Source organism: Alnus glutinosa, chromosome 6 (assembly GCF_958979055.1).
Source record: "Alnus glutinosa chromosome 6, dhAlnGlut1.1, whole genome shotgun sequence".
Taxonomy (NCBI): domain Eukaryota; kingdom Viridiplantae; phylum Streptophyta; class Magnoliopsida; order Fagales; family Betulaceae; genus Alnus; species Alnus glutinosa.
In genome coordinates, this window is record NC_084891.1 from 16,379,844 (window position 1) to 16,404,957 (window position 25,114).

General features: G+C 37.1%; 1 protein-coding gene across 1 annotated transcript; it reads right to left on the reverse strand.

Moving 5' to 3' along the window:
• Positions 1–11,231: 11,231 nt before the first annotated feature.
• LOC133870682 (ATP-dependent 6-phosphofructokinase 3-like) lies at positions 11,232–24,717 on the reverse strand. Its single transcript, XM_062307859.1, is given in 14 exon segments — positions 11,232–11,403; positions 11,406–11,576; positions 13,110–13,264; positions 13,381–13,429; positions 19,548–19,813; positions 19,966–20,095; positions 20,205–20,273; positions 21,395–21,448; positions 21,598–21,756; positions 23,385–23,522; positions 23,609–23,671; positions 24,008–24,047; positions 24,168–24,214; positions 24,481–24,717. Coding segments are annotated over 14 exon segments (1,476 nt in total). The 5' UTR covers positions 24,583–24,717; the 3' UTR covers positions 11,232–11,370.
• Between the last annotated feature and the right edge of the window lie 397 nt (positions 24,718–25,114).

The following is a 25,114-nucleotide window of genomic DNA, read 5'->3' on the forward strand; positions in this document are numbered from 1 at the left end:
TGTATGATAGGAAAGTGAAGAAAAGTCGGGTTGCTTGAAGGTTACTCCCTTTTGATCTTCCTTCCTAAAATGTGCAATGTCGTAGGAAGATGATTTAAATCCTATATGGGGGGATTAATGGCTGAAAACGCTTGAGATTGAAGATTACTCAAACTTTAATTTGGGAATTAGCTGGATGCTCTGTTGCGCCCACCTCTACCGCCTGTCCTTTGTGAGACTCAACACTATGGCAAGCTACACAGTGCGTGGTCACCATGGAGGATTCAACATTCTTGTTTGATCACATCCTTACCTATTAACACAATGTCCCTTCTTCCTCTATGAGACAACTCATGGGCTTGGTTTACGGTTGTGACAACGCTAGTGAAAGCATGGTATGGCCAAGGGTAGCTATGCTTGTGCATAGGTTTTTCCTCTTTTGGCATCTACCCAAGTGAGTGGCCGTTCATCTGGCTTTCCATCCATTGGAAGGCGCTTGACCTATGAAAAAGGTGATCACGTGACCTCGATTAATGCTAATAGGACTTTGTTTCTACAGTCTTTAGCGTTCACGCTTCCTCTGCGTGGCTGAGGTCTGATATGGACTTCTTTGAGTATTTTACTTTCCTATAGACCTCCTATTCGACTATTGGACCAGGATTGACATGCGACTCTTTTGTCGTTAGACTCTGGCCAACTTGCTTAGCCAATGATGTTGAGCTTCCTTTGAGTGGTGGGGAGACATTGTTAGGCCTTCTAGACCTGATCGGCCCAATTGGTATTTTACCCAGTTGTGATGCCTTGTCTTCCCCATACCACCCACTCTGGTGATGAATCTTGGACATAATCATTGTCTTTGTATGGTGGTCATGGTTGTATGGCTGATTTCAAATGTTTCAGTTGGCCATCAAATCTCTTAATGTCTTTGAGGGATTGATGGTCTCCCTCATTTTGTATTGGGTGGCTAATCGTTCAATGGCTTGTCACTAAGCGCATGGCCACATTATTGTGGTCTTTCTTACTTTGATCAGCTGCCTAACATAATTTAATCTGGGTACATGATCATATGATGGTCAATTGTCTAATATAATTTGATTTGGGATACATGATTATATACTGGCTTATTGCCCAATAGAGTCTGATATGGGGTACATGACCATATGTTTTCCAATTCCCTAATGCAATCTATTTGGGGTACATGACCTTGCTCCAATCAATTGCTGAAGGAAACACGACATGAGGTACATGCTCGTGCTCTGGTCATTTGCCAAATAAGATATACTATAGGGTACATGACCTTGTTCTTATCTATTGCCCAAGGAAATAAGACTTGGGGTACATGATCATGTTGTGGTAAACTGTAACACCCCACCTAAAACACATGGCAGTTTTCATAAGAATAAAAAGGGTTAAATACCTTTGACCCCCTATAGTTTAAAGACTTTATTTTTTATTATTATATTTTTTTTCTCTTTATTTTTCATTTCATATTATAAATGGTACTTCGTTTATGGATAAAGACGGAGATAGTACTTTCATCCAATTTCTGTCCAAAAATTGATGGAAGTCCATGCTAGCAACCTTAAGAACCTAACACATGTCCTGCGCTCCATTAAAAATAAAATTTCAAAACTAAAAAACTAAAAATATTAAAAACATTCAAAAAAAAAAATCTTTAGAAAAAAAAAAAAAAAAAATAGGGGTGGCTTGAGCCACCATTTTTGGCAAAATGGGGGTGGCCAAAACCACCCTAAAGGCTTTGGGGGTGGCTAGGCCATCCCCATTTGGCCTTAGGGTAGTTTCGGCCACTCCCTATGGCCGGTCTGGGGGTGGCTGAACCACCCTCATGTCCTCTAAGGCTGGTCAAACTACTCCCAGAAGCCAAACCCTAGACAATTTTTTTTTTTTTTTTTTTTTTTTTTTTTTTTTTTTTTTTTTTTTTTTTTTTTTTTTTTTTTTAGCCTTGTAGGGGTGGCTGAAACCACCCCTAGACCAAACGGTGTGCCCCCATCTTGTTTTTTTTTTTTTTTTGGATTCAAAAAAAAAATTAAAGTTTTTGATTTTTTTTTTTAATTTTTAATTAGGCATAGGGACATATATTAGTTTTTTAAGGCAAGTGATGTGAACTTCCATCAAGTTTTTGGACGAAAGTACCATATGATAAGCGTCGAATGTTACACATTCAAGCTCCTTAACTTATATATGTTAATTCTTTAGCATTGTTATTTGTTTGATTTTGTGTTCGTTTTATTGTTTTCAGGTTTTAAATAAAAATGCAATTAATTTCATTGATTTTGGGCTTAAAACACACTTTGAGAAGACCTAAAAGATATTGGTAAGCTTAACCAATCATAATAGAAGACTTATATGATGTAGTTAAGTTTAATCAAATCAAGAGAATGATTAAATCGGAATTTCTCCACTAAGAGTCAAAATGGGATTGGATTCAAATTTGGATTCTACACATGTCTCAGTGTTTGGATCATAAATTTTGCGTCAGATATCGGATTGCAATGAAATTGGTGGCGTTGGAAAACTTATAAAAAATTCAACAAATATGAGTCTTTTCCCTAATTCGAACATTTACTATGTCAAAATCGCCCCGCAATAAAAGACCGCAATTCTGGCCGAATTTAGAATCCTTTTCCTACTTGGATTGAAGTTTCAATCTCCTACTTGGACAAGAAGACTCAAGAGCGATTTTTCTGGAATTCCAAGGGCTTCTAGGACTTGTGTGCTCCCTATAAATAGACCCCTAAGCTTCAAGATGAGGTGTGCTTGGTGCTTGGTGCTTGGGCTTATGCTTAGATTTAGACAGAAAATTCTTCTCGGAAGCCTGACAAGTTGAAGAGGAGAAGAACATGGCAGGAGGCCATCCCAGCACTACGATGAGCGGCTAAATTCCTAATAGGGTGTTGATGTAGCCCTTTCCAAGTAACGATGGTTTAATTGTATTTTAATTTGGGATTTTCTCTATGAATGATAGTTGTATAACTGTGAGAATTGATTTTAATGTTTATATTCAATCATTATGAATTTCTTATCTTGTCTTAGAAAGTCTTTTATATTGATTGAACTCAATCCTTCATATTTTCTGTGATTATGTGAATGATTGCTATACAACGGTTTTAATTGACATATGATCAAGAGGATTAGATAGAACATGCCTAGGGAAGACGAATTGTACTACACCCTAGTTTAGTATAATTTAGGTAGACAGTCCGTGCCAACCGAAGATGAGTTATACTATTCCATTGATTGTGTGTATATCCTATTAAAGACGTAGCTAGTCCATGCCTAGGGAAGACGGGTCGTACCGCATCTTAGTGGTTAGGTGGACGGTCCGTGCCAACTGAAGATGGATTATACTTATTCTTTAGAGGTAATTTCTTGACTACTCAAGTGAGACGAGTCCTATATCATGCATAGTATGAATTTTCCTTGTTAATTTATGATTGACCATTGTTATGCGGTGAGTGGTGAAATCAATCCCCTATTCTTTATCTCATCCCTACTATCTTTAAATTTATGTCTTTTACTTTTATGCATTTATTTTTAGAAAACAAAAACTAAATCAAACGTATTTTTAATTAAGTTATATTTAATCTCGATAAGCTTGATAATAATACCCTTGTAGTCCTTGAGGTTCGACACCCTCTCTATAGCCTTATCCTACAAGGATTCGTTCTATTGCGAGTGGTTAATTTTATTATTGATATATTTTGGTAAACAAAAGACCACATCACCATCTTCGTTTTTAGCCATAAACGATGTACTATCTACGATACGTAATGAAGTACAAGGGGCAAAAAAATAAAGTCATTAAACCACATGAGACAAAAATGTATTTAACCCCAATAAAAATGGATTTATCAAAATCGAGAGCTTTTAAATATTTTAAAGATAGCTCAACTGAGCAAAGAGTTGCTAGTAATTAAACGTGCAAAGTATTCAAAGAGATTTGTTAGTATTTTGGCCTCATTCTGTGTTTGGACAAAATCACTTAAGTGTAAAGATGCTGTAAACATGGATTCCACTATTCAGAGTCTGCAAGTCAGAAGAATTCAAGTTCCCTATCAGCCGTCCGGACGATCGAGCCATCCCATCCGAACGCCCATCTGTCCACTGTTCCATCCGTCTGGACGACGTGTCATCCCGTCCGGACGCTAGACAGACCAACATCATCCGTCCGGACGAAGTGTTCATTCCGTCCGGACCCCATACTGTATCAAGAAGTTTCTGTGCCAGCTTGCATCCGTTCGGACGTTTCAGCAGCATGTCCGAATGCCTCCCAGTACTCGATCAGTTTCTGATTTCTTTCCAAGTTCTAAGAAAGGGAAGATCAATCAACCGTCCGGACGATGTGGTATCCCGTCCGGACGCTCGTCTCCTTAAGACAAGAATCGCAATTCAGATATGACCGTTCGGACATCTGACAGCTATGGTCTGGACGCGCGTGCATCAAAGAAGGAAATTGCCGATTCGACTTCAACCTTCCGGACGACTGTCTATTATGGTCCGGATGCGCGCATTGCAGATATGGAAATTGCGTGTTGAAGAATAGCCGTCCGGACGCTCTAAAGCCTTATAAGGAAATTACTTGCAGCGGACGTGCGACCGTCCGGATGATGTGCCATCCCGTCCGAACAAGGCCCTTAAAGAGGAAAGATTTCCCCGCGAAATTTTTGGAAAATCTTGTTGCACAGTTGTTTGTCCGGACGGCCCATGTCCACCGTCCGGACGGCGCCCAGGTATATTTTGCCTGACGTTCATTTGAGCTCCCAACCTATAAATAAAGGCCCCTGGGCATTGAGAACTGCAAGAATTTGGTACGTGATATTTCCTCTGAAGCCCTTTTTCAAGTGTGCTGTTGCTGTGCTACAACTGAAGTCTATCTTAGAGGTCGGCTCTAAGGTAAGGAGTTCCATTGAAGACCCCTTCAGGTAGAAGAACCTGGTTGGGAAGCGTTTGTGTTGGGTTACATGTCAGAGATCAAGATACGACCACTGCATCGGGTATATGTGAGTGTTACTGTCTTGTATCTAGCTATGTCTTCTGAATAGTGGAATTCCTGGGTTTGGCTACCCCGGAGTGGTTTTTCTCTTAACTGAGTTTCCACTTTGTCAACAAAAATCTTTGTGTCATTTACTTCCGCTGTGCTTATTTTTGTTGACACTTTGTGCACACACTTGTTGTTTATCTTTAGAAATCAATTTTGTTTTTCAAGATTTATGGTGCCTTCGAGCGTTCGAGATCCAACCTCGAATGGTTGAAGTTAGTTGTCTTCAAACGTTCAAAATCCAAGCCACAAATGATCGAAGCAAGCCGTCCTCGAATGTTCGAGACCCAACTTCAAATGATCGATGGCAGTGTATCTGGAAATTTTAAAGTTTTGTTTTACACTGCATGGAGTCCTATTGAAGGACTTAAGATACACCCTAAGTCCTAGTTCGCCCCATTTCCACAAACCTAACCCAAGAGAGTGAGAAATGGTTTCCTTGGTGGATTTATTCTCAAGGCTTGGAGAGGCTCCTTCCCTTGTGGTAAGAGGTTAATCCAACCTCTCTATTCATTTTAAGCATGATTTTTTTTTTTTTTTTTATTGTTTACTATATGTCTTAACATGCTTAAACATGTTTCTAGTTTAATAACATTAAAGATAGTATTTTTAGTTAAGGAAAGAATAAATCTATGCATGAGAGTTTTAGATCTAAAAATGGTTTTCTTTATGATGAATAGTACTTAAATACACATTACACTACATTTTATACATTAATTTTAGTTTATTATCAAAGGGTTGAAGATTTCGAAAATGGTTTAGAACTTGTATGTCTTTTGTCAAATATTAATAAAACCATGCTTGTGTTTTGTTATGACATGTTGTTTGTGTTTGTTACCCTTAAGGGCTGTTAGGATTAGTGATTGAGTTTGAGATATGGCTTAGGGTGAGTGTCTTAGTAGGTTTTTAGATTTGGCAGTCCTCGAATGATCCACCCCCGAGTTTGAACGGTTGACGCTTGTGGATCGAGCAATCGACCCTCGAGGACGAACGATTGATGAAAGTAGTAGCTGTATATAGGATTGTTGAATGCATGATTAGGGTTTTGCTTGTAAGGATAGGGGTTTTTAGTATTCTTCATGTCGAATATTACGGTATGAATTGCAGTGACGTGGTTAGGATGTCTGTGAATGAGGATGATTGTCTGAGGTAAGTAAATACTTAAGAAATGATTTTTGTTTCACTATGCGATATGTTTCATGAACTGAGCATACTTTAAATTCCATACTAATAGATTATGTCATGAGCCTAATGATTTTATCAAATGTTTATAAACACTTCAAAATGGATATTTGTTTATATAATGGTTTATAATAACTAAACATATTGTATGGCTCGTCGTGTATAGATGGCGGACACATGTATATATATGGGCTTAACTCTATGATTCAGAGATTTATGTTTATGTTTTGCCTTTGGATCCAGTGTTGTACCACAGATCTCTCGGGACAACACCAACCTTGTTGAAAAGAGGTTAAGGGTTCGAATATACCATACAGAAGAAAGTTATGACTATTATATACATTAATATACAATATACCTTTTAAGCATGATTTCTTGCATTAAAATGTAGAGTGAATTGTTACCGGGTTTATGCCTATTTTACCATAAGAATAAACCAATCTTTTATCTCTATTGGCATAACAACTTGTGCAACACTTAACTTTGTGAAAACCCATGACATTCTAGTTACCAAGTTTAGTGTTATAAACTTTTATCAAACGCACATTGTATGGCAAATTCCGTAATAATTTACTTACTACGTTGTGGACTTATACGCAATTGCTACTTTTTATTGTGAAACACTCCGGTGTTTTGCAAATTAGTAGGGTTGCCAGGCTATAGATTCAAGCCTTCTGCTGGGACAAAGATATCGAGCGAATGATTCGTATTGTTAGGTTTGTGTAGATAGATAAAAAGTTGTTAATTTAGTAGTATTACTCATTCTAAGCTCTAAGTCCGTATTGATGTTAATTAATGAAATTTTAAAATGATCATAATGACATTAGATCACTATTTTTCACTTTTCGCTATAGTTTACTCTGATAATTAGTAATTGTGTAGTGAAGCAAATTAAACAAGTTAATTAATATGGGGGTGCTACGAGTAACTCCAAGATAAGTATTTTAATAATATAATGTAACGTGGGCCACATAGATCACTAGTAACAATGCTTCGCGAGCCGAAATGCAAGCTTCCAGCAGTAATATATGTTAGCTGCATCATGGTCCTTCAACGGTACGTAGCATCTAGGTTGGGTCGCAAGCTTTCATTGGCATCATTTAGTGAGATTGCGATCGTCCAGCGGCCTTGTGGCCATGCAATAGCAATCATCCCATAAACTCTTGTTAATATAGTTCAGCGGGATTGTGGCCGTCTAAAAACAATCCTTTCATAGTAATGCATATCACTCCAACATCAATGGCATATGTTTAATTTTTTTTTTTTTTTTTTTTTAAAAAAAAAACAAAGGTGCAGTGGGTCTCTTTTGTTGACTTGTTAGGATGAGCTTGGGACACTCCTCGATTTAAGCTCTCTTTTAGTCTTCTGGCATTTCATGTGGGCCAGCAATTATTGGGTCCCAAAAAAAGTAGCCCTCGACAATGTGTGTTTGGGAGTATTTATTTATTTGTTTGTTTGAAAAAACATATATAAAGGTAATTTTTTTTTTTTTTTTTTTAGTGTTTTATATATTGAATTATTTATTAATACATTTGTCTTTGGAACAAAAACAAAAACATTAATAAACATGGCCTATATTACACTATATTACACTATGTTAAACATGACCCTAATCTTAATATTGTATATTTTTTTTTTTTTACTTGATTCTGCAATGGTGTCGAGGGTTGTATTTGAGCCGAGCCAAGCCAAGTATTAAATGTTTAAGTTTGGCTTATTTAATTTTATTTTGAACACGAGTCGAACTTGAGCTTATCATCAAGCTAGATATTCTGTTCAAGCTTGGCTCATTTAATTTTATTTCTAACACGAATTGAACTATAGCTTATCATGAGCTTCTCAATTAATTTATTCATTTCTTATATAAAATAAATATCATGATTGTTTATTTTTTTTGTAAATCCCCACTAATCATTAGCTAATTAATTATTGTTAAAATTTGTCATTTGAGTTAATTAAATAAATTAACTTGAATCTTAAATAATCTAATCTCGAGTTTATTTGTATGTATATGAATTTGTTATGCACATACACAAACACACGTGTGCACACACGCACATATATCCATATATGCTAATCAACACACTCATGTAAACACAAATTTTTAAAATTAAACTCACAATAACAATAATTCAAGTAATATCTATCATATCAGGAAGATAAATCATTTTTACTTAAGATGTTCTTATTACAAAATTAAAACAATACTAAAAGAAATTATAAAAATGAAGTTATAACAATTTATACAAGCTTGTCTAAGCCGAGTTTATATGAGTATGTCTTATTTAATATTCGAACATATTATTGTGTTCACGAACGGCTTATTTATTATTAAAACCGAGACCGAATTAAGTTTAATCGTACCAAATCAAAGCGAATTTAAAAGCAGCTGGGCTTGTCTTACACCCCTAGGAGTCGGTATTGTGAGCTTAAGCCATGGTTGGAGGTGTATGGCACGATCCTATTGGTAACAGTCTAGATACTATCACGCGATGGCTGGCTGCTGTAGTGCTCAATTTTCCCTTCCTTGAGTATGTATATATATATATATAAACTTGATATTCGCGCTACTAAGTATATATATAATTGGAACTTAAAAGGTTATCATAATTGTTATCTTTCTTGTTCATGCTATTTCATCTTCTCATCCACAGCCTTGGTCTATTTTTTAGAAATAAGTTTATGATTCTCCATCAATCACAACTTTAACGTGAGAAAAGATACGCGAAAAATTCTATTGCTCTCCAATCTCCATTTAGATATTTTGAGGATTCTAAGATTCTACAAATTTACAAAAATTCAATCTTGGTTCTTCAATTCAAGTATTTTGATAGGTATTCGAGGTTGGGTAATGACGTGAGATGGGATTCGATAGCTCCTTTTGGGTAGGAGAGAACACAATTTTTTTTTTTTTTTTTTGGATTAATTGAAACTTTTATAAACCAAACACGACAAAGTACAATCTATCCAGTAAACACTGAAACCTCTCCTAAACAACAGGGAACCAACAACACTCCATCAAAAACACACTCCCAAAAACAGGGAGACTACAACTCAAACGATACTAAGAAAAACACAACTCCTACAACTTCCAAAGATGAACAAGTCTAACAGATAAAGGAGTTTTTTTGAACTTCCCTCTATACATAACCCTTGCCCTGACTTCCCATTTAATTTGGGCTACAATAGCCTCTTTTGATCGATGGGTATTTCCATGGCACAAGTCATTTCTTTGTCGCTAAATATGATAGACTGCATAACAAAGCTTATGAAGAATGGTTTGTAGACTTTTTCCTTTCAAGTTGCAGATGCTCCATTCTACTACATCAACACAATCAACACAATTTCTTTATTAAGGGTAGAAGACCACCATAATACCAAATGGTCTTTAAATAGAAACACACATATATAATACTTAAAGTGACAACACCTAAAGTTCGAATATTCAAATTCAAATAAATTCTAATCCTAATATTAAATAATTTAATCAGAAATTCGAACTCAAATATTAAACCTATCTAACCCTAATCATATTCCTATCATATTTAAGCAACAATAGCCAGAGGTCAGTGTTTTTTATTTTATGTCCGTATGTTAATCTTCTCCCAAATTCTTATACTCCCAACTTTCTAGTATTTCTATTCCTAGAACAATTGAGGATGCACTATCTAATTCAGTTTGGAGACAAGCCATGGAAGTGGAAAATGATCTAGTTCCACTACCTCCTACTTTTATTGTATTCAAAGGAAAGCAAGAAGCATTGGATGTAACTGATCTATATGGTTGATATGAATTCATTTCTTCCTGCTTGACAGAATTCATTTCTCCATTTCTATCAATATCAGACGATTCGCGAAACCAACGACTAATTAAGAAGATAAATCAATTGACTAACACCAGATCAAATATTTCGTATATGCAATTAGTGTAGTGAGCTAGTTCTTCGAGACTCCTTAGATCCAACGTTGGAATTTTGTTACTTCTATTATTTATTAGGAAAAAATACATATATTCTCCTCAAATTACTATTCACTTGTCAGTGTTCCTCCTAAACTACGTACAAAAATATGTCAATGTCCCCAAAGACCAACAAAAAAACAATAATGACCATAAATTCCTTTTCATTAAGAAAAAAATGTCATTTTAAATTCGAAAAAAAAAACTGAAAACTAAAATTAAAAATTGAAGAAAAAAAAAAACGTAAAAAGTGATATTATTTTATTTTTTTTAAAAAAAACAAAATTAAAAAATTAAAAAAACAAAAAGGAAAAAAAAACATTACTAAAAAGACGAAAAAAGAATAACTGAAAATTATTTAAAAAAAATATGAAAAACTGCTTTTTTTAGTAGTTTAGAAAAGACATTGATAGGTAGGAGTTTGATGATGGTATGTATATTTTTTCCTTCGTATTTTTCAAAAAATATAATTTAAAAATAGCAATTAATAAAATGTCCGATTTGAAAAAAATAATTTTTAAAAATACAATTAAACGTTTGACAAAATCGTAATATAAGCTTCTAAAATTCTACATTTTCTAAAAAGTACCTATTGCCAACAATTTGAAAAAACAGATTTTCTACGTTTTTCGAATTGCAATTTTTTAAAAATGCAATTCCAAACGAGTCATTTTTTGCAATTTAGTTTAAAATCTCACTTTTTGTTTATAAAATCGCAATACCAAATGTACCTTAAATATATTGAAGTTAATTATAATTTCATTTATGAAGACCAACTTACCAACGTGTTGGCAAGTCTTTGCATTGTAGCCGCTTAGAGTTTATCTGTTTCGAGCTGGACTTATATATGTATATAAATGCTGCAATTTAAGGGAGAGTATCATCAGAAAAATGTATTATTGCAATAAAGGAAAACAAAATAATTTCAACCATTATTATATTCCTCCCTAATATGTATAATAAAATAGTGAGGGCTAGACTAGATTCTGAGTCTCTTTTTTAGTGCAAACTCTAATCTTAATGGATTCGTTTGGAAGCAGTGTGAGAATAGAACTTGAAATGAAAATTTGGTTATAGACAATAACCACCAGTGACCTCTCAACGTGACAAAATAGTCAAAAGCAAATTCCTGTAAACCAATATTAGAGGGAAGGCATCAACTAAGAGCAGCTGCTGATTGTAATGCTCTCCTTCTATGACATACTAGGAATGTCTTTAGTCAAAATAACTTGTCACCGTTACAATTCTCCCCATTCAACAATTGGGTCTGAGGCTCTTCCTCTTTCATCACTTCCCTCACATCTTTGGGGTTCATAAAGCTTGGCTGGTTGGTCGAAGCAAGGAGTCTTGCCCACATCCTGTCTGTAATCACCACCTGATTCGGCTTCTCAGTGACACGCTGTTAATAATAATTCAGATCAAAGATTTAGTGCTAACTCTTGGTCACACAGTAAGATGAGCATTTCTTTTTTCATTATTATTATTTTTATTTTTAACAGTGTGAAGTTCAAATAAAAAGATGCAGTAGAAGATAAAGAACACATTGAGTGAAAATAAAATATAAAATCAAATCAAATCAAACAATATACTTTTAGTTTTTCCTTAGGACTTTACTGCTTATTTGAAGGAAATAAGTTGTACATGAAGGGTTATCTCTAAGGCCACCCTCCAAAGATTTAAGAGGATTCAGAGAGATAAGAAACTCATATTAACAATTGAAAGAGTTCATAACAATCTGACAGCAACATATGTCCCAGAAGTATCATACCTCCTTTCTCCTTTCTCTGAAAAACCAAAAACCTCAGCCATCATGGGCAGAGGGAAGCTCTGTGCTTCCCCCCCACCCCCTCTTCTCCCTCTCTCCCCCCCTTTTCCTTCCTTTGCTATCGCTTCTGATGAGGCATTTATCTTGCTGAAGCTTGTTCTAGCCTTTTAACTAACCTTATCCACGGTATTTTATTTCTTTTCTCCATCAACAAAGTTATCACCGGCTATCTCCTTCATCCTCTGTGTTTATTGCGAATTTTGGCAATTTTTTTGGATCGAAAATTTAGAATCTAGATCTACGCATCTTTGCCAGTTTTCGTATGCCACACGCCTCTCCACCGTAACCGCCATCGTCCTCCGATTCCATCAACACTAGTTGCATCTCCTCCCAATACCCACTAACCGGAGCGTGGTTTGTACGCGCTAGCAAGAATTTCTCATTCACCAATGCGTGCAAGGCCCATTTCCCCTCTCCGCCTTCAACCGCCTCTGCTGTTGGTGGTTTTTGGTCGCATACGACGTTCATGGGTGGGGAGAGGTCTCCAAGAGCTGGCGCGTGGTTCACACGCGCCGGCAATGGAGACTCCCATCCTCTGTTCCAGTTATCTTGGTTAATTTTATTTTTCCTCTGTTGTATTTTTGGGCATTTTGTTTTCTGTATTTCTGGGTTTTTTGTTGTATATATCTTCTTTGTATTCTCAGTAATGGTTACCCACATGGTGTTTGGGTCATTGGGATTCCATATACACCATTTAACACCTTCACTGGTGGCCCGGGTTCTTGGCATCCGTATCAAGAATCAATAGGCCCACATTTTCAGAAGCATTGCTTCAACGTACTTACGCTCTTGTGTTTAATTTGGGTTGCCCAACCCTAGTTTAATGTAATTTCTTTTCAAGTATCTATAAAAATAAAAATAAAAAAGAAAAAAAAAGAAAAAGAAAGAAAAATAAGAAAAGAGTTCATTACTATTATGATTTTGCCGTTTTCCTCATAATTTCTTTAAGAAGTAGTTTCCTATGAATTTTAGATTCAATTAGAGTGGTAGTAACCAACAACATGAATTCGGATCAAAATGAGTCAGTTTCCTTTTAACAAACAAAATGGCAAAAAATCCATGAGTACTGACAAGACGGTGTTTATATAAGGACACAGAATAACTTACGTAGAAAGGAATATAAGCATGTCTACCATTGACAGGCCCAACTGTGAAGCCTGTATACCCAGCCATTGCTCCGTGAACTGCACTTTGAGCAAGAAGCGTGCAGTAGACATTGTCAGAAGCATTGCCTGGAACTGCCCGGATCATGTATGTAGGATCTGCAAGATTAATTGGTTACAAAGCCGGTTCAATGAAAAACCCATTTGAAAAAAAAAAAACAGAAAACGTAAAAAAGAAACACACACAAAAAGGAGGTTAACTTAAGGCCACTGACCTATATATTTAAGATTAAGGACCATCTTACTCTGCATTGCGAAATGATCCTACAGCAAGAGAAACAGAAGACTGTTGTAAATAACCAAAAGACAAGATCTCTTCTGAAGCAGAACTTTTTGAAACATTGCTATATATGGTACAGAAGATGAAGCATGGTAGGGACAGGGATTTAAAGTATAATATGGATATGTAGCATGCTGATACAGCAATTCTTCAGCAGGACACGACAATATTACCCTTCAACTAGCCAACAACTTTATTACCCTTCTAAGCATAACCCCATTCAACACCAAACAGATTGAAAAGCAAAATCCATAATTCTCCTGCCACTTCACAGTGAAATAGAAGATGATCAATAGACTCCACACTCTTCTTTCACATAAGACACCAATCCACCACTATGATCTTCCTTCGGTTATCCAAAGTCAAGATTTTCCTGATGCCGTCGTCCACACAAGCCTAGATTCTCCAAATACTCTTCCAAAAAAATGGGAAACTAGCATGAGTGGACAACACATAATTAAAGGATCTCACCTCAGACTTCCGGCTTTCGTAGGGGATCCAACATATTTTATCTTCACTACCTTGCCTCAATCTAATAAAATAAAAAAGCTCAAAGAAAGAAATCATGCACTGGTCTAGTAAAGATATACTCTAGTGGAAATTTCCATTACGGGACTTCATATGATCCGCCACCCATGCACCCTTACAACGCGCAATACTAAACAGTTTCGGAAAAGCTGTTTTCAAAGGCTAGTCCCTAAATCTTAAAACCCTTCTCCCACCTCAAATCTAACAAAACTTAAGAAAACTCCCCACCCCTTCCTCATATATTTCCACACCCACTCCTCCGAAGGGCTCTGCTATATCCTTGGAACACCAATCTCCCCTCATGCTATCATATTTAGTCTCCACCAACTATCTCCGCATAACCTTGCTTTCCGTAGCGTAACACCATAGCCATCCTTTTATGATTACCTAACTACAACCACATGCTGGATGTTTATCATCTTAGCATGCGTTTACAAACAAAGTGTTGCAATCCTATTATGATTCTAGAACCTAAAACTTACCACTAGAGTTCTGGATATGTAGATGGTTTCGGATATGCGTTAATAAAATTGAATCAGATTTCTTACTCTCAAACCACCGGATAGCATCGGAGAAAATCTTCAACCAATTAACTAAATGGAATTTAAACACATCACCCATTCCACCAGATAAAATGTCCCTTTGAAGTGTTTCAATCCGATTATCAAAGTCAACCTACCTCCCTCAGACAAATAAAGCATATTCCAACTAGCAAAACAACGTTTCATTGTTTCAACAATACCACTCAAAATAGATTTAGCCTTATAAGAAGCTCCCAGAGGAAGACCCAAATACTTCAATAGCAAAGATGCCACTCTACAACCAAGAATAAGTGCCAAACCTTCAACATTACCCACATCTCCAACATGAACCATCTATAATTTAGCCAAATTAATCTTCAACCCCGAAACCGCTTCAAACTTATGAAGAGACATCGCAAATGATAGAGATGTTCACAATTGCTTAACAAAAAAAATCAAAGCATCTGCAAACAAAATAGATGAGACACTAGAAGCTCATCATTATTCCTGGACCCCACAAAAAAACTTGATAAGAGTCCCCTATCCACTATGGTAGACATCATCTTACTCTAAGCCTCCATGACAACCACAAATTAGAGATAAATGATCCCTTGTCTGAATCCAAGAGAACTACTAAAGAATCCAGAAAGAGAACCATTAATAAGAATGAAGAAACACACCGTAGAAATACAATGCGCTATTCAATCTCTCAATTTCTCCCAAAGCCACATCTTTTCAACAAGTACAACAAAAACTCCCAATTAACATGGTCATAGGCCTTCTCCAAATCCAATTTATACGGCACACCAGGTTTTCCTTATTTAATCTGACTATCCAGACATTCATTAACTACCAGAACTGAATCAAGAATTTGTCTTCCCCTAATATGCATTTTGAGAACTAGAAATTATCTTCTCCAACACCGTTTTCAGCCTGTTCGCTAGGACCTTAGAAATAATTTTTTAAACATCACTTACTAAACTAATAGGAAAAAAGTCCTTAATATCCACAATATCGGCTTTTTGGGGAAAGGGGAAATAAAAGTTGCATTAAAGCTCTTTTCAAACTTCCCTCAGCTATGAAACTCCTTGAAAACATCCATAATATCCTCTTTAATTATCTCCCAACACATCTGGAAAAATGTCATGGACAAGCCATCAAGACCGGAGGTCTCATCACCATTCTAGTCTCTCACCACCTCCAACACTTTCACTCTCCTCAAAAGTTCTTTCCAACCAAGAGCCCTCCTCCGCACCAATGGAATTGAAAGACAGGTCATCTAATTTTGGTCACCAACTAAACTGTTCAAAATACAGCTGATTGTAAAATTACACAATATGCTCCCTTATTTCTGTGTAGTTTGAAGACATGGACTCACTAACAACTAAAGAATCCACAGAATTATTTCTTCTATGAAAATTTCACACGGTGGAAAAATTTAGAGTTCTTGTCTCCCTCTCTCAACCAAAGAGCCCTTTGACTTCTGCCTCTAACTCCTCTTCGAGAAGAATAAACCTCTCCAACTCCCCAGAAAATTCTTCCTTTCTCAACCTTTCATCCTCAGTTAAATGTCTTCCCTTTGCAATAATATCAAACTCACAAATTCCATCCAAAAGATCATCTTTTTTTTTTTTGCTTCCCAACGTTCCCAAAAACCTCTTCATTCCATTTCTTCAAATTCGTATTCAAGGGTTTCAACTTGCGCATCAGCACAAAACTAGGAGATCTCTGAAAATTGTAGGACAACCACCATGTTTTCACCTGCTCTACAAATCTCTCTGACTTCGGCCACATATTCTCAAACTTAAAATATTGACCACTGCTGCCCAAAACACAACAATCTAACATCAAAGAATATGATCTGACAGGATTCTAGGGGCTCTCATCTGAGAGACATTAGGAAATTGTTCTTCCCAATCTGTAGAGATAAGAAACCTATCAAATGTGGACAAAGATCGAGAATCACGATTATTTGACCACGTGAAATTCCCACCTATAAGAGGAATGTCTAGGAGACCCTTATGAAAAATGAATTCCAAAATGTCTAGCAAAGTTGGGGACTATCTAGAGTCGCCTGATCTCTCACATGGTTAATGAACAAAATTAAAATCACTCCCAATATACCATAGCACCTCCCACCAACTCATAAGCCCAACTAATTAGTCCCAAAGTAATTTCCTGTCATTATCGTCATTAGGACCATACACACCTGCAAAAGCCCATTCAAAATTATCACTAACACAATCCTCAATCTTTTCCACCACTTGCCTATCCCACATTAACAATATCCCTCCAGAAGCTCCTCTCAACCCCAAATAAGACTAGTCCACATGTTGATAACCCCATAAACGCACCACATCCCTAAAAATAGACTCCAATTTAGCGTCTTGTAAACAAATAATATATGCCTTCTGATCCCTACGGTCTCAAATCTTCAACCTTTTATCCCTCTCACATTCCACAAGACAATCTTAGGTTTCATAAGGAACAATTAAGACCCCTCCCATTTCCTCTAACTCTATTAGAGTGACCTCCATTTGTATCATAATTAACACAACAAACCAACCTCTTTAATTCACAGTTTTCTTTGTTAGCTGACTTAGAACATAAATCTGGAGCGCTAGCCGAACCATTCTATTGATGACTTCCTTATATTGCAGTAAAGCCATCATCTGATCCTCAAATCCCTCACAAAACAATCTCACTACATGGCAGGAATTTTTCACCCTTTAAACCACTCAATTTGATGATACTGATTCAGGCAACCTCTATTCTTCAACTACAGCAAGTGGATGGACTATCAACGGCTAACTTCCCTTCAACTCCTCACCAGGATTAGGCACCACTCACATAAAAGGATGATTCACATCCCCACAGGAGGAAAACATACCAGTTTCGTTCTTATTGCCATTCGCATAGTTTGCTCACACCACCTGGAGATTCTGACTCTCAATGCTACCTTCCCCCAAAGAAACAAGGGGGGTCCCAGAAAAAAATAAAAATAAAAATAAAAAAAATAAAAATAAAAAAAATAAAATAAAATAAAATTAAAATTATTAAAAAAAAACAAAAAATCCAAGGAATGCCCTCTCTCCCTTTCTCTGATGTCAAGCGCCCATTGCAGAACCTAAGGAGCACCCACCTTAACTATCTCATCGTAGTAACAATCTACCCTCCCTATTGAAAGAACTTCCTAAGGGCACACCTTCCAAAGACCCATTCACCTGCAACCTTGAACACATTAATAATTCGTGAACCATTATTGAAAAAGAAGCCTGAAGAAATCCCTTATTTCAATAACCCACACTTCTGCTAGCTAATGCCCTCAGCACCAACACCCATGTTTCCTTCAGCCTTTTTTGTAAATGACCCAGTAGTTTTGAAAACTTTTGCTATCAACGGCTAAGCAATCAACACCCTCCAACATCACCGCTTGCCTGAACTACTCTACTCGCAAAAGCTTGTCATGGTTCTGCTAGAGAAACATCCATCTCGTTAGACTTGCTCAAACCCGCGAAGAAACCCACCTCACCTTCATTCACTCTCCATTTCACAATTGCTTTGGGTTTAACCCGCCATTGACAAACGACCAAAGCTTTCCTGCTTGACCCCTCATCATTCTTCGTAGAAGTTTGGGCTTGCTCACTTAAAGCAGAATTAACATCATCCTTGGATGAGAAAATTTTATCTTCCTCTTCAACGCTAGGCTTTTCTTCCTTGTAGACCCTTCATACTTATTTAAACACAAGCCCACATTGACACTTGGAACACAAGGGCCCAAATTCTTATGACCCGCACCTTCAGTCAAAACGGCCAAACCCTTTCCTTGCGAATTGGGCTAAATCAATCCCTTTGCTTCATCATTCATGAGCCCAAAGGATACCTGGCCCACCTTTATTCTTACCAGACACAGTTCCACTTCCCTTTGAAGGGACACCAGCAAATCTTTTAGATACTATAAATCAAGGAAATCATCCAAAACCACCGAAGGGAACTTCAAGTTGTCATCGCCAACTTGCACACCAAAATTTCTGGGTACAGCTGCACCTTCTTACCACATCTATCCTTACCCTTCATCGTTTGTCTCCAAAGTACCTATTCTACCCCTGCTAAAGACTCAATTTCTTGATAATGCCCCTTCCCTACCAGAGCTTCCACATACAATCATCATCCACGATCCACCATTAGAATCTTATTTTCTGGCATCGGCATATTACCACAAGCCCCATTTGATTTTGAGCCACCGTGTGACTTACTAGACCTACTCCCAAGAACGAAGTGCGACTCGATATAATCTACCACCTTTCTCATCTCCACAACACAATTTTGCCACCCCCCCCCCCCCCCCCCCCCCCCCCCCCCCCACCTTCCCTGCCCTCTAGAATGAGACTGAATGCTCTCCGCCCTCCACCGTATTCCACCACCGCCAAATACCTTCCATGACCATTTGCACAACTCCATGCAACAAATGCTCTGCTACCAACCGTAAGAGTCTTACAAAACTCTCTCAAATTCTTCCCTTTAATCATCTCCTCCACCATATTACACCACACTCGAGATACCCCTTTGCTCCTCTCAACAAAACGAAGACCTCCATTCCCCTCGTCTGTCATAAGCTCGAACAATTTGATTTAGAGTAAAAATAACCCATATAACACATCACTGACCAACAAAAAGAGACATTGCAAAATTCCGATGACTATCCCATCAGGAATGGATATGGATGTAAAATCTTGTGCAACCTAATTCCAATTAGCATATAATTATACTTTTAATCATGTAAACCAAAAGGTTAAATACTTAGCACATCCCCTAATATAGACATAGATAAGATGTGCATGCGCCATGCATCAATCACAAGCCAATTGCGCAGCATAGATTTTATCTTTTAATCCTGTAGATCAAAAAGTCCAGTATTTTTGCACCCCTATTGTGCACACAGATAAGATGTGCACACGTAAGCCACAAACCTAGTATTTGCACAAAAGAGATTTAAAACCATTTTTTTTTTTAATAAAAAAATGTAGTATGTTTGTCCTTTTATAAGAGATACCTTGATCCTCTGAGATATCCATAGCCCTACATCTTGTAGTATCTTGTTCCCTGAAGCATCTTTCAAGTCCATGGATTGCAAAGACTTTGAAAGAAGATCCTGTCCTGCTCCCTCAGCTATCACAATAACCATATGCCCATTTTCTTTGAGTTGTTTTTCGATATATTCAAAAAGTCCACCTTTTCCTTCAAGATTGAAGGGAGACTCAGGAATTAAACAACAGTCCACATCACGGCTGGCAAGAGTAGCATGCATAGCAATGAAACCTGCAGTAGGATCCTGTTAGATTGTAAAAAATATACGAAAAGATAGACATGATAATTATTAAAAACATGTAAAGGCTATATAATTTACATTAAGATCATAAACCCAGTGCTTTAAAACCTACAAGAATATTAAACATAAACGCAGAGCATACCACAGTAGCGTCCCATTAATTTTACAACACCAACACCATTCTCAATACTTCCAGCTTCAACATGGGCTGCATTGATGGCACGTTGGGCTTCCTCAACCGCAGTATCAAAACCAAAGGACCTGTCAATAACCTGAGTGAATGGAAGGTTTCACATTAGTTATTTCAAGGATTAATGCAAACAAAAATGATGAGGAAACATTAGATCATTGAATTGAGTTCAGTTTATGGATAAGAAGTACCGGAATGTCGTTATCTATCGTTTTAGGAATTCCAGCAACTGCAACTTTGAGTCCACGTCGTCTAATTTCCTGCCCAGTAGGAAGTAAAACGTATAAATAACTAAGACACAAGAAAAATGGTGGGCTAAGCATGGCTATAAGTCAGTTCAGGTTAGATGAAGCACTTTAGATGATAACATGAACTCAACCTAACCTGAACTTTTTAGTATTTTCTTTAACAAGTCTAACTTGACCCATTTTATAGCTGGTCATAAAGCCTAAAGTCAAACTCAACTCATTTAAAATACTATCAACATGGACCAATTACTATATAAAGTCCACATCCCCCCCCCCCCCCCCCCCCATGTCCAGCCAATGACAAAATACCCATAATAAAAAAATTCTAAAAATTATATTAAAAGAAAAAAAAAAAGAAACGAAAAAACCAATCTCAAGAACATGGGGTGGCCAAGCCACCCCCAAACACCAGGCCTTTTATCTATGTTGGAACTTTGTGCTATAGATGACAGCAGCAGAAGCCAGAGAAGTTTGTCAGCATTGGTGGATGAAGGAAGTCATATTTGTTGAATGGCTTAAATCTCCACAGCAACAGAAGGAAGTTATTTTGCCTGTTTTCTGACTTACACAAATTTGAATTGTTGTGTACATAGAACAGTGCTTGAAGGCTTGCAGCCATATATTTATATTTTAATCTTCAAAATAATGTTTTAGAGTAATAGGGACCCACACTTTGGTTCTTTGGTAAATGACAGGGACACAGATATGCTGACAAAATTATGAAAAATGTAAGAAAGCAGAATAAAATTCTACAAACATTTTATACTATCTTTGCACAGCCCAAGGACATTTGTAGACGCCAAATGATCAAAAGCTTAGAATTATCACATAAAACCTATCGAACAATTGAAGTCAGTGACTCTTAAATTTTTGTGTATTTGTGGAGAGAGAGAGAGAGAGATTTGACTGCCGATCATTTAGATCAGGCAAAGTTGGTCATAAAATTGTAGGGTCAACACACATATACTGTTTTCCAGAAATTCAAAAACAAAAAAGTTGGCTGCATCCCTTTAACTAAGTAGCCCCAGCTATCACATTCAACATCTCCACAAATTGAGAAGGCTATATATTACATTATCAAACTGATTCTCTCCAACATCTCTTTTTTCCTTTAATTTAATAAATGAAATTACCTCGTATATGACAGCTGCTCCTTTTTGAGTTCCATCTCCTCCAATTATATAAACCTAGATTAAATAACAGCAACAATAAATACTCAACCAAAGGAATTGTGTGTGTGGCTCAAACAAATATATAAAATGAACTTTGAGTTTATTGATTTATAAAAAAACCATTGCAGAATAATTAATTGAATATAGCAAGCCTCTTTCCACACCTGATTAATTCCACGATCCTGAATGCTGTCAACTATCTTTGAGGTATCATGGCCGCCTCGTGAGGTCCCAATGATGGTACCACCACGTTTATGGATATCATTAACAACCTTTGGTGTTAAAGTAATGGTATTTCGGGCATAGAAGCCCCTGTATCCTCCCTAAATACACATCAAACAGATATTGTTAGTGAGCCACTGAATCAAGAAGTGAGTCTCAAATTATGAAGTAGAAATATTCTGTTTAACAAAATGTCAAAACTTTATCAGCAAAACTTGTATTACAAAGATATGTTTTAATAACAATGTGCTGCAATTTTCAAGACCTCAGCATCAGCACCGCTTGGAAATGGACGCCAGGTACAACACACCACGTAAGTGCTAACCCACAACTTGTATTCAGCCATGTGGTTATGCGCAGTTAGATATCCAGGTGTCATACTTGTCCGTTTACTATATTAATGCGATGCAAGAATCATCCAGTAACATATAATTATATCATGTCCATTCAACATGTGTAGGCCAGCGTGATGCAAAGGGTTCATAGAACAAGGTGCTGATGATATTTAAAACTTATATCACCAAATTATGTTGGTCAACCTAGAAAAGAGTCACAATGAAGGAAGAATATATAGCAACGCAAAAATTATGCTTTTGGTTCTTGGAACTATTCCAGAATTGATTAGTTTCCAATGTAATTTCTTGGAATGGCCCTGTCCTGCATCCTTGTGACATATGAAGGTCAACGAATTAAAAGTCATAAGACACATAAAAACCTGGCACCTGTGCTGTACACCAAGACCACACCATAGAGATCTTGCACAAACGTTGTGAAAAGAAAAATTGTAATCACGCTAAAAGGAAATACAAAGCAACTGAAGCTAGTTGAATTGAAGAGTAATGCATCAAAATACTAAAAGTCAAATATATAGATATAAGACTCAAATAAATTTTTATCCTTGATTAAGTAGTATCATTCAAATTTCTAAAAGCTTTGAGCACATGCTGCCAAAAGTACTCAAAAACAATAACCAAATATGGTATCTCTAAATTCCAATAAAGACACGTTCATGGCTGGTCTACCTCAAGCATCCATACTTAATTAGAACCACTAACCTTTATGTTGTGTGCTCCTACTAGCCTATTTCCAATTGAAATAGATGCATAGATATATACATGACGCGGATAACAGTTGCATACAGTGACTCTCTCTCTCTCCACATGCACCTAATGCCTCTTAAGCCCAGAACCTCGCCCTCACCCCATTCTTATAGGGGGAGGAAGTGCCACTAAATATCTCTCTCCACATGCACCTAATGCCTCTTAAGCCCAGAACCTTGCCCTCACCCCATTCTTATAGGGCGAGGAAGTGCCATTAAATCTTTAGGAAGATTGATCATCTCTCTCTCTCTCTCTCATGCACCTAATGCCTCTTAAGCCCAGAACCTCACCCTCACCTCATTCTTATAGGGGGAGGAAGTGCCATTAAATCTCTAGGAAGATTGATCATCTGAATTTTAGATTATTTTCAGACATGAAACAAACACTTCTATGTTCTCGTTACACTCACAGAAGTTAATTCTGATCTCATAGTTACTATTTTTCTTTCTTTTTCGCCCTTTTTGACTGAAAGCAAGTAGGGGGCCTGGATTACCCTAAAGATTGACCTACACAACTCCTATCCGGAAACGGAAAGCAGCATAACTGCATAAACATATATGAAAGACAAAGAAGAAATGGTAACGAGCTCAAATTTTTCTAGCAAAGCATCAATCAATATCACTACTCACCTCTATCCCGAGGATCCTATTGACACCGTACATGTGATAAAGACCACACACAATTTCCCTGATCACCGTGTTGAGCCCGGGGCACAGACCACCACATGTTACGATACACGCATGCACTTCATCTGGCTCAAAATAGACCTGAGTAACATAATAGGTACATGTTACTAACATGAACATGACTTGAAGTTACTTCAACAGCATTCAGACACTATGGGAAGCAATACCTTTTGGCGAGGTCCTGCACGCCGAAAGTGTATCCCTCTTGGGCTACTCTGGTGAACAACAATCTGTAAATGAGCAAAACCAACAAATTTTTCCGGTCATTGATCTAAACAAAGAAGGAACAAGTGTGAGCAATCTCTTGAGTGCATGCCAAACATGCCTTTTGTGCTTGGATTTGTCATACCCAAGAAAAATGAAAACCAGCTTGCTTTTGAAAATTGTCCACACCAAAATTGCAAAACCATAGCAGTAATAAAATCGTGTGTGCAACACAGTTAGAGCTTAGTCTCACATACCAATATAATACCAACTTCTCTAACAGCAAATGCAGTATTTTGGATACACATGCACACATAATAGAATATATATATATATATCTCAAGTTAAAGAGCAGAATTGACCTTCTGAGTAACGGTATCATCTGAATTAACAAAATACTGCCTGAAAACAAAAAGAAAGCCGCGTTAAAAATGATCATATTGTCGAACCAAAACCATTAAATAAAAGAAAGCAATAACCACAAAAGATAAAACAATCAATCGTCTTGAAACTTTTACTTACTTAACCACCGAGTAAGCAGGATTGAATTGCAATGGATTAGGATAAGTCTGCGATACAACCCAGCACCCATGAGAATAAAATTTAATAAATAAAGGAATCGAACATATAGGAGCTCGTAAATTTCGATGTGAGAAAGCTATATTTATTCTATATATTGAACCAGCGATTGCTATAGCATTTCGGAAATTTAATAGAATGTTAATTGATCGCTTAAACGACATTGATCCAAACAACGACTGTCACTTCGTAGAACTAAATTAAACCTAAACAAATCCACAAAATAAAAATCAGAGAGAGAGAGAGAGAGAGATACGGGAAGATCAGGAATGTAATCGGTGAGGTGAGGAACATCTTCGAGCACGTAACCAGCGTCGCCAAGAACTGTTTTCAACTGCGAGTTCTCCGAACAACCCATCCCCAGCCCTCCCGTAAGGAACCGGAAACGCCGAGAAATTCTTTGTTTGAAATTAATAACTGGGCGCTTTTTGAAGAAGCAGAATATGATGCTCAGTGGAGGGTTAGGACTTAGGATTGCAAAAATGCAGAAAATGAAGCGGTATTTTTAGCTATTTATATTGTGCAACCAGCCGTGCGATAGTTGGTTGATCCATGGGTCTTGCAGTGAATATGAATATTGACGGTTGAGATCCATTGTTTTTTTTAGTCTATTACAACTACATTGTAGCTGATACTCGCCTAGATTTGGTGTTTCATACGCGTGGCCTACTTCGCGAAAACAGCTGGCGGGGCTGTACCGTCTGCCGTTGTAATCGCAAAAAGGACAGGCCAGCGGTTTCAACTTTCAACTTTAAAATTCGGATCCGAGGGGCCATGGCCCGTGGGGTTTTCAGCGAAGAAATTGGATTTTTGGACAAAAATCAGGCATGCTCAAACTATCCCTCGGTTGATAATATTTTTCTAAATTTTCAACTAGAACAAATCTTCTC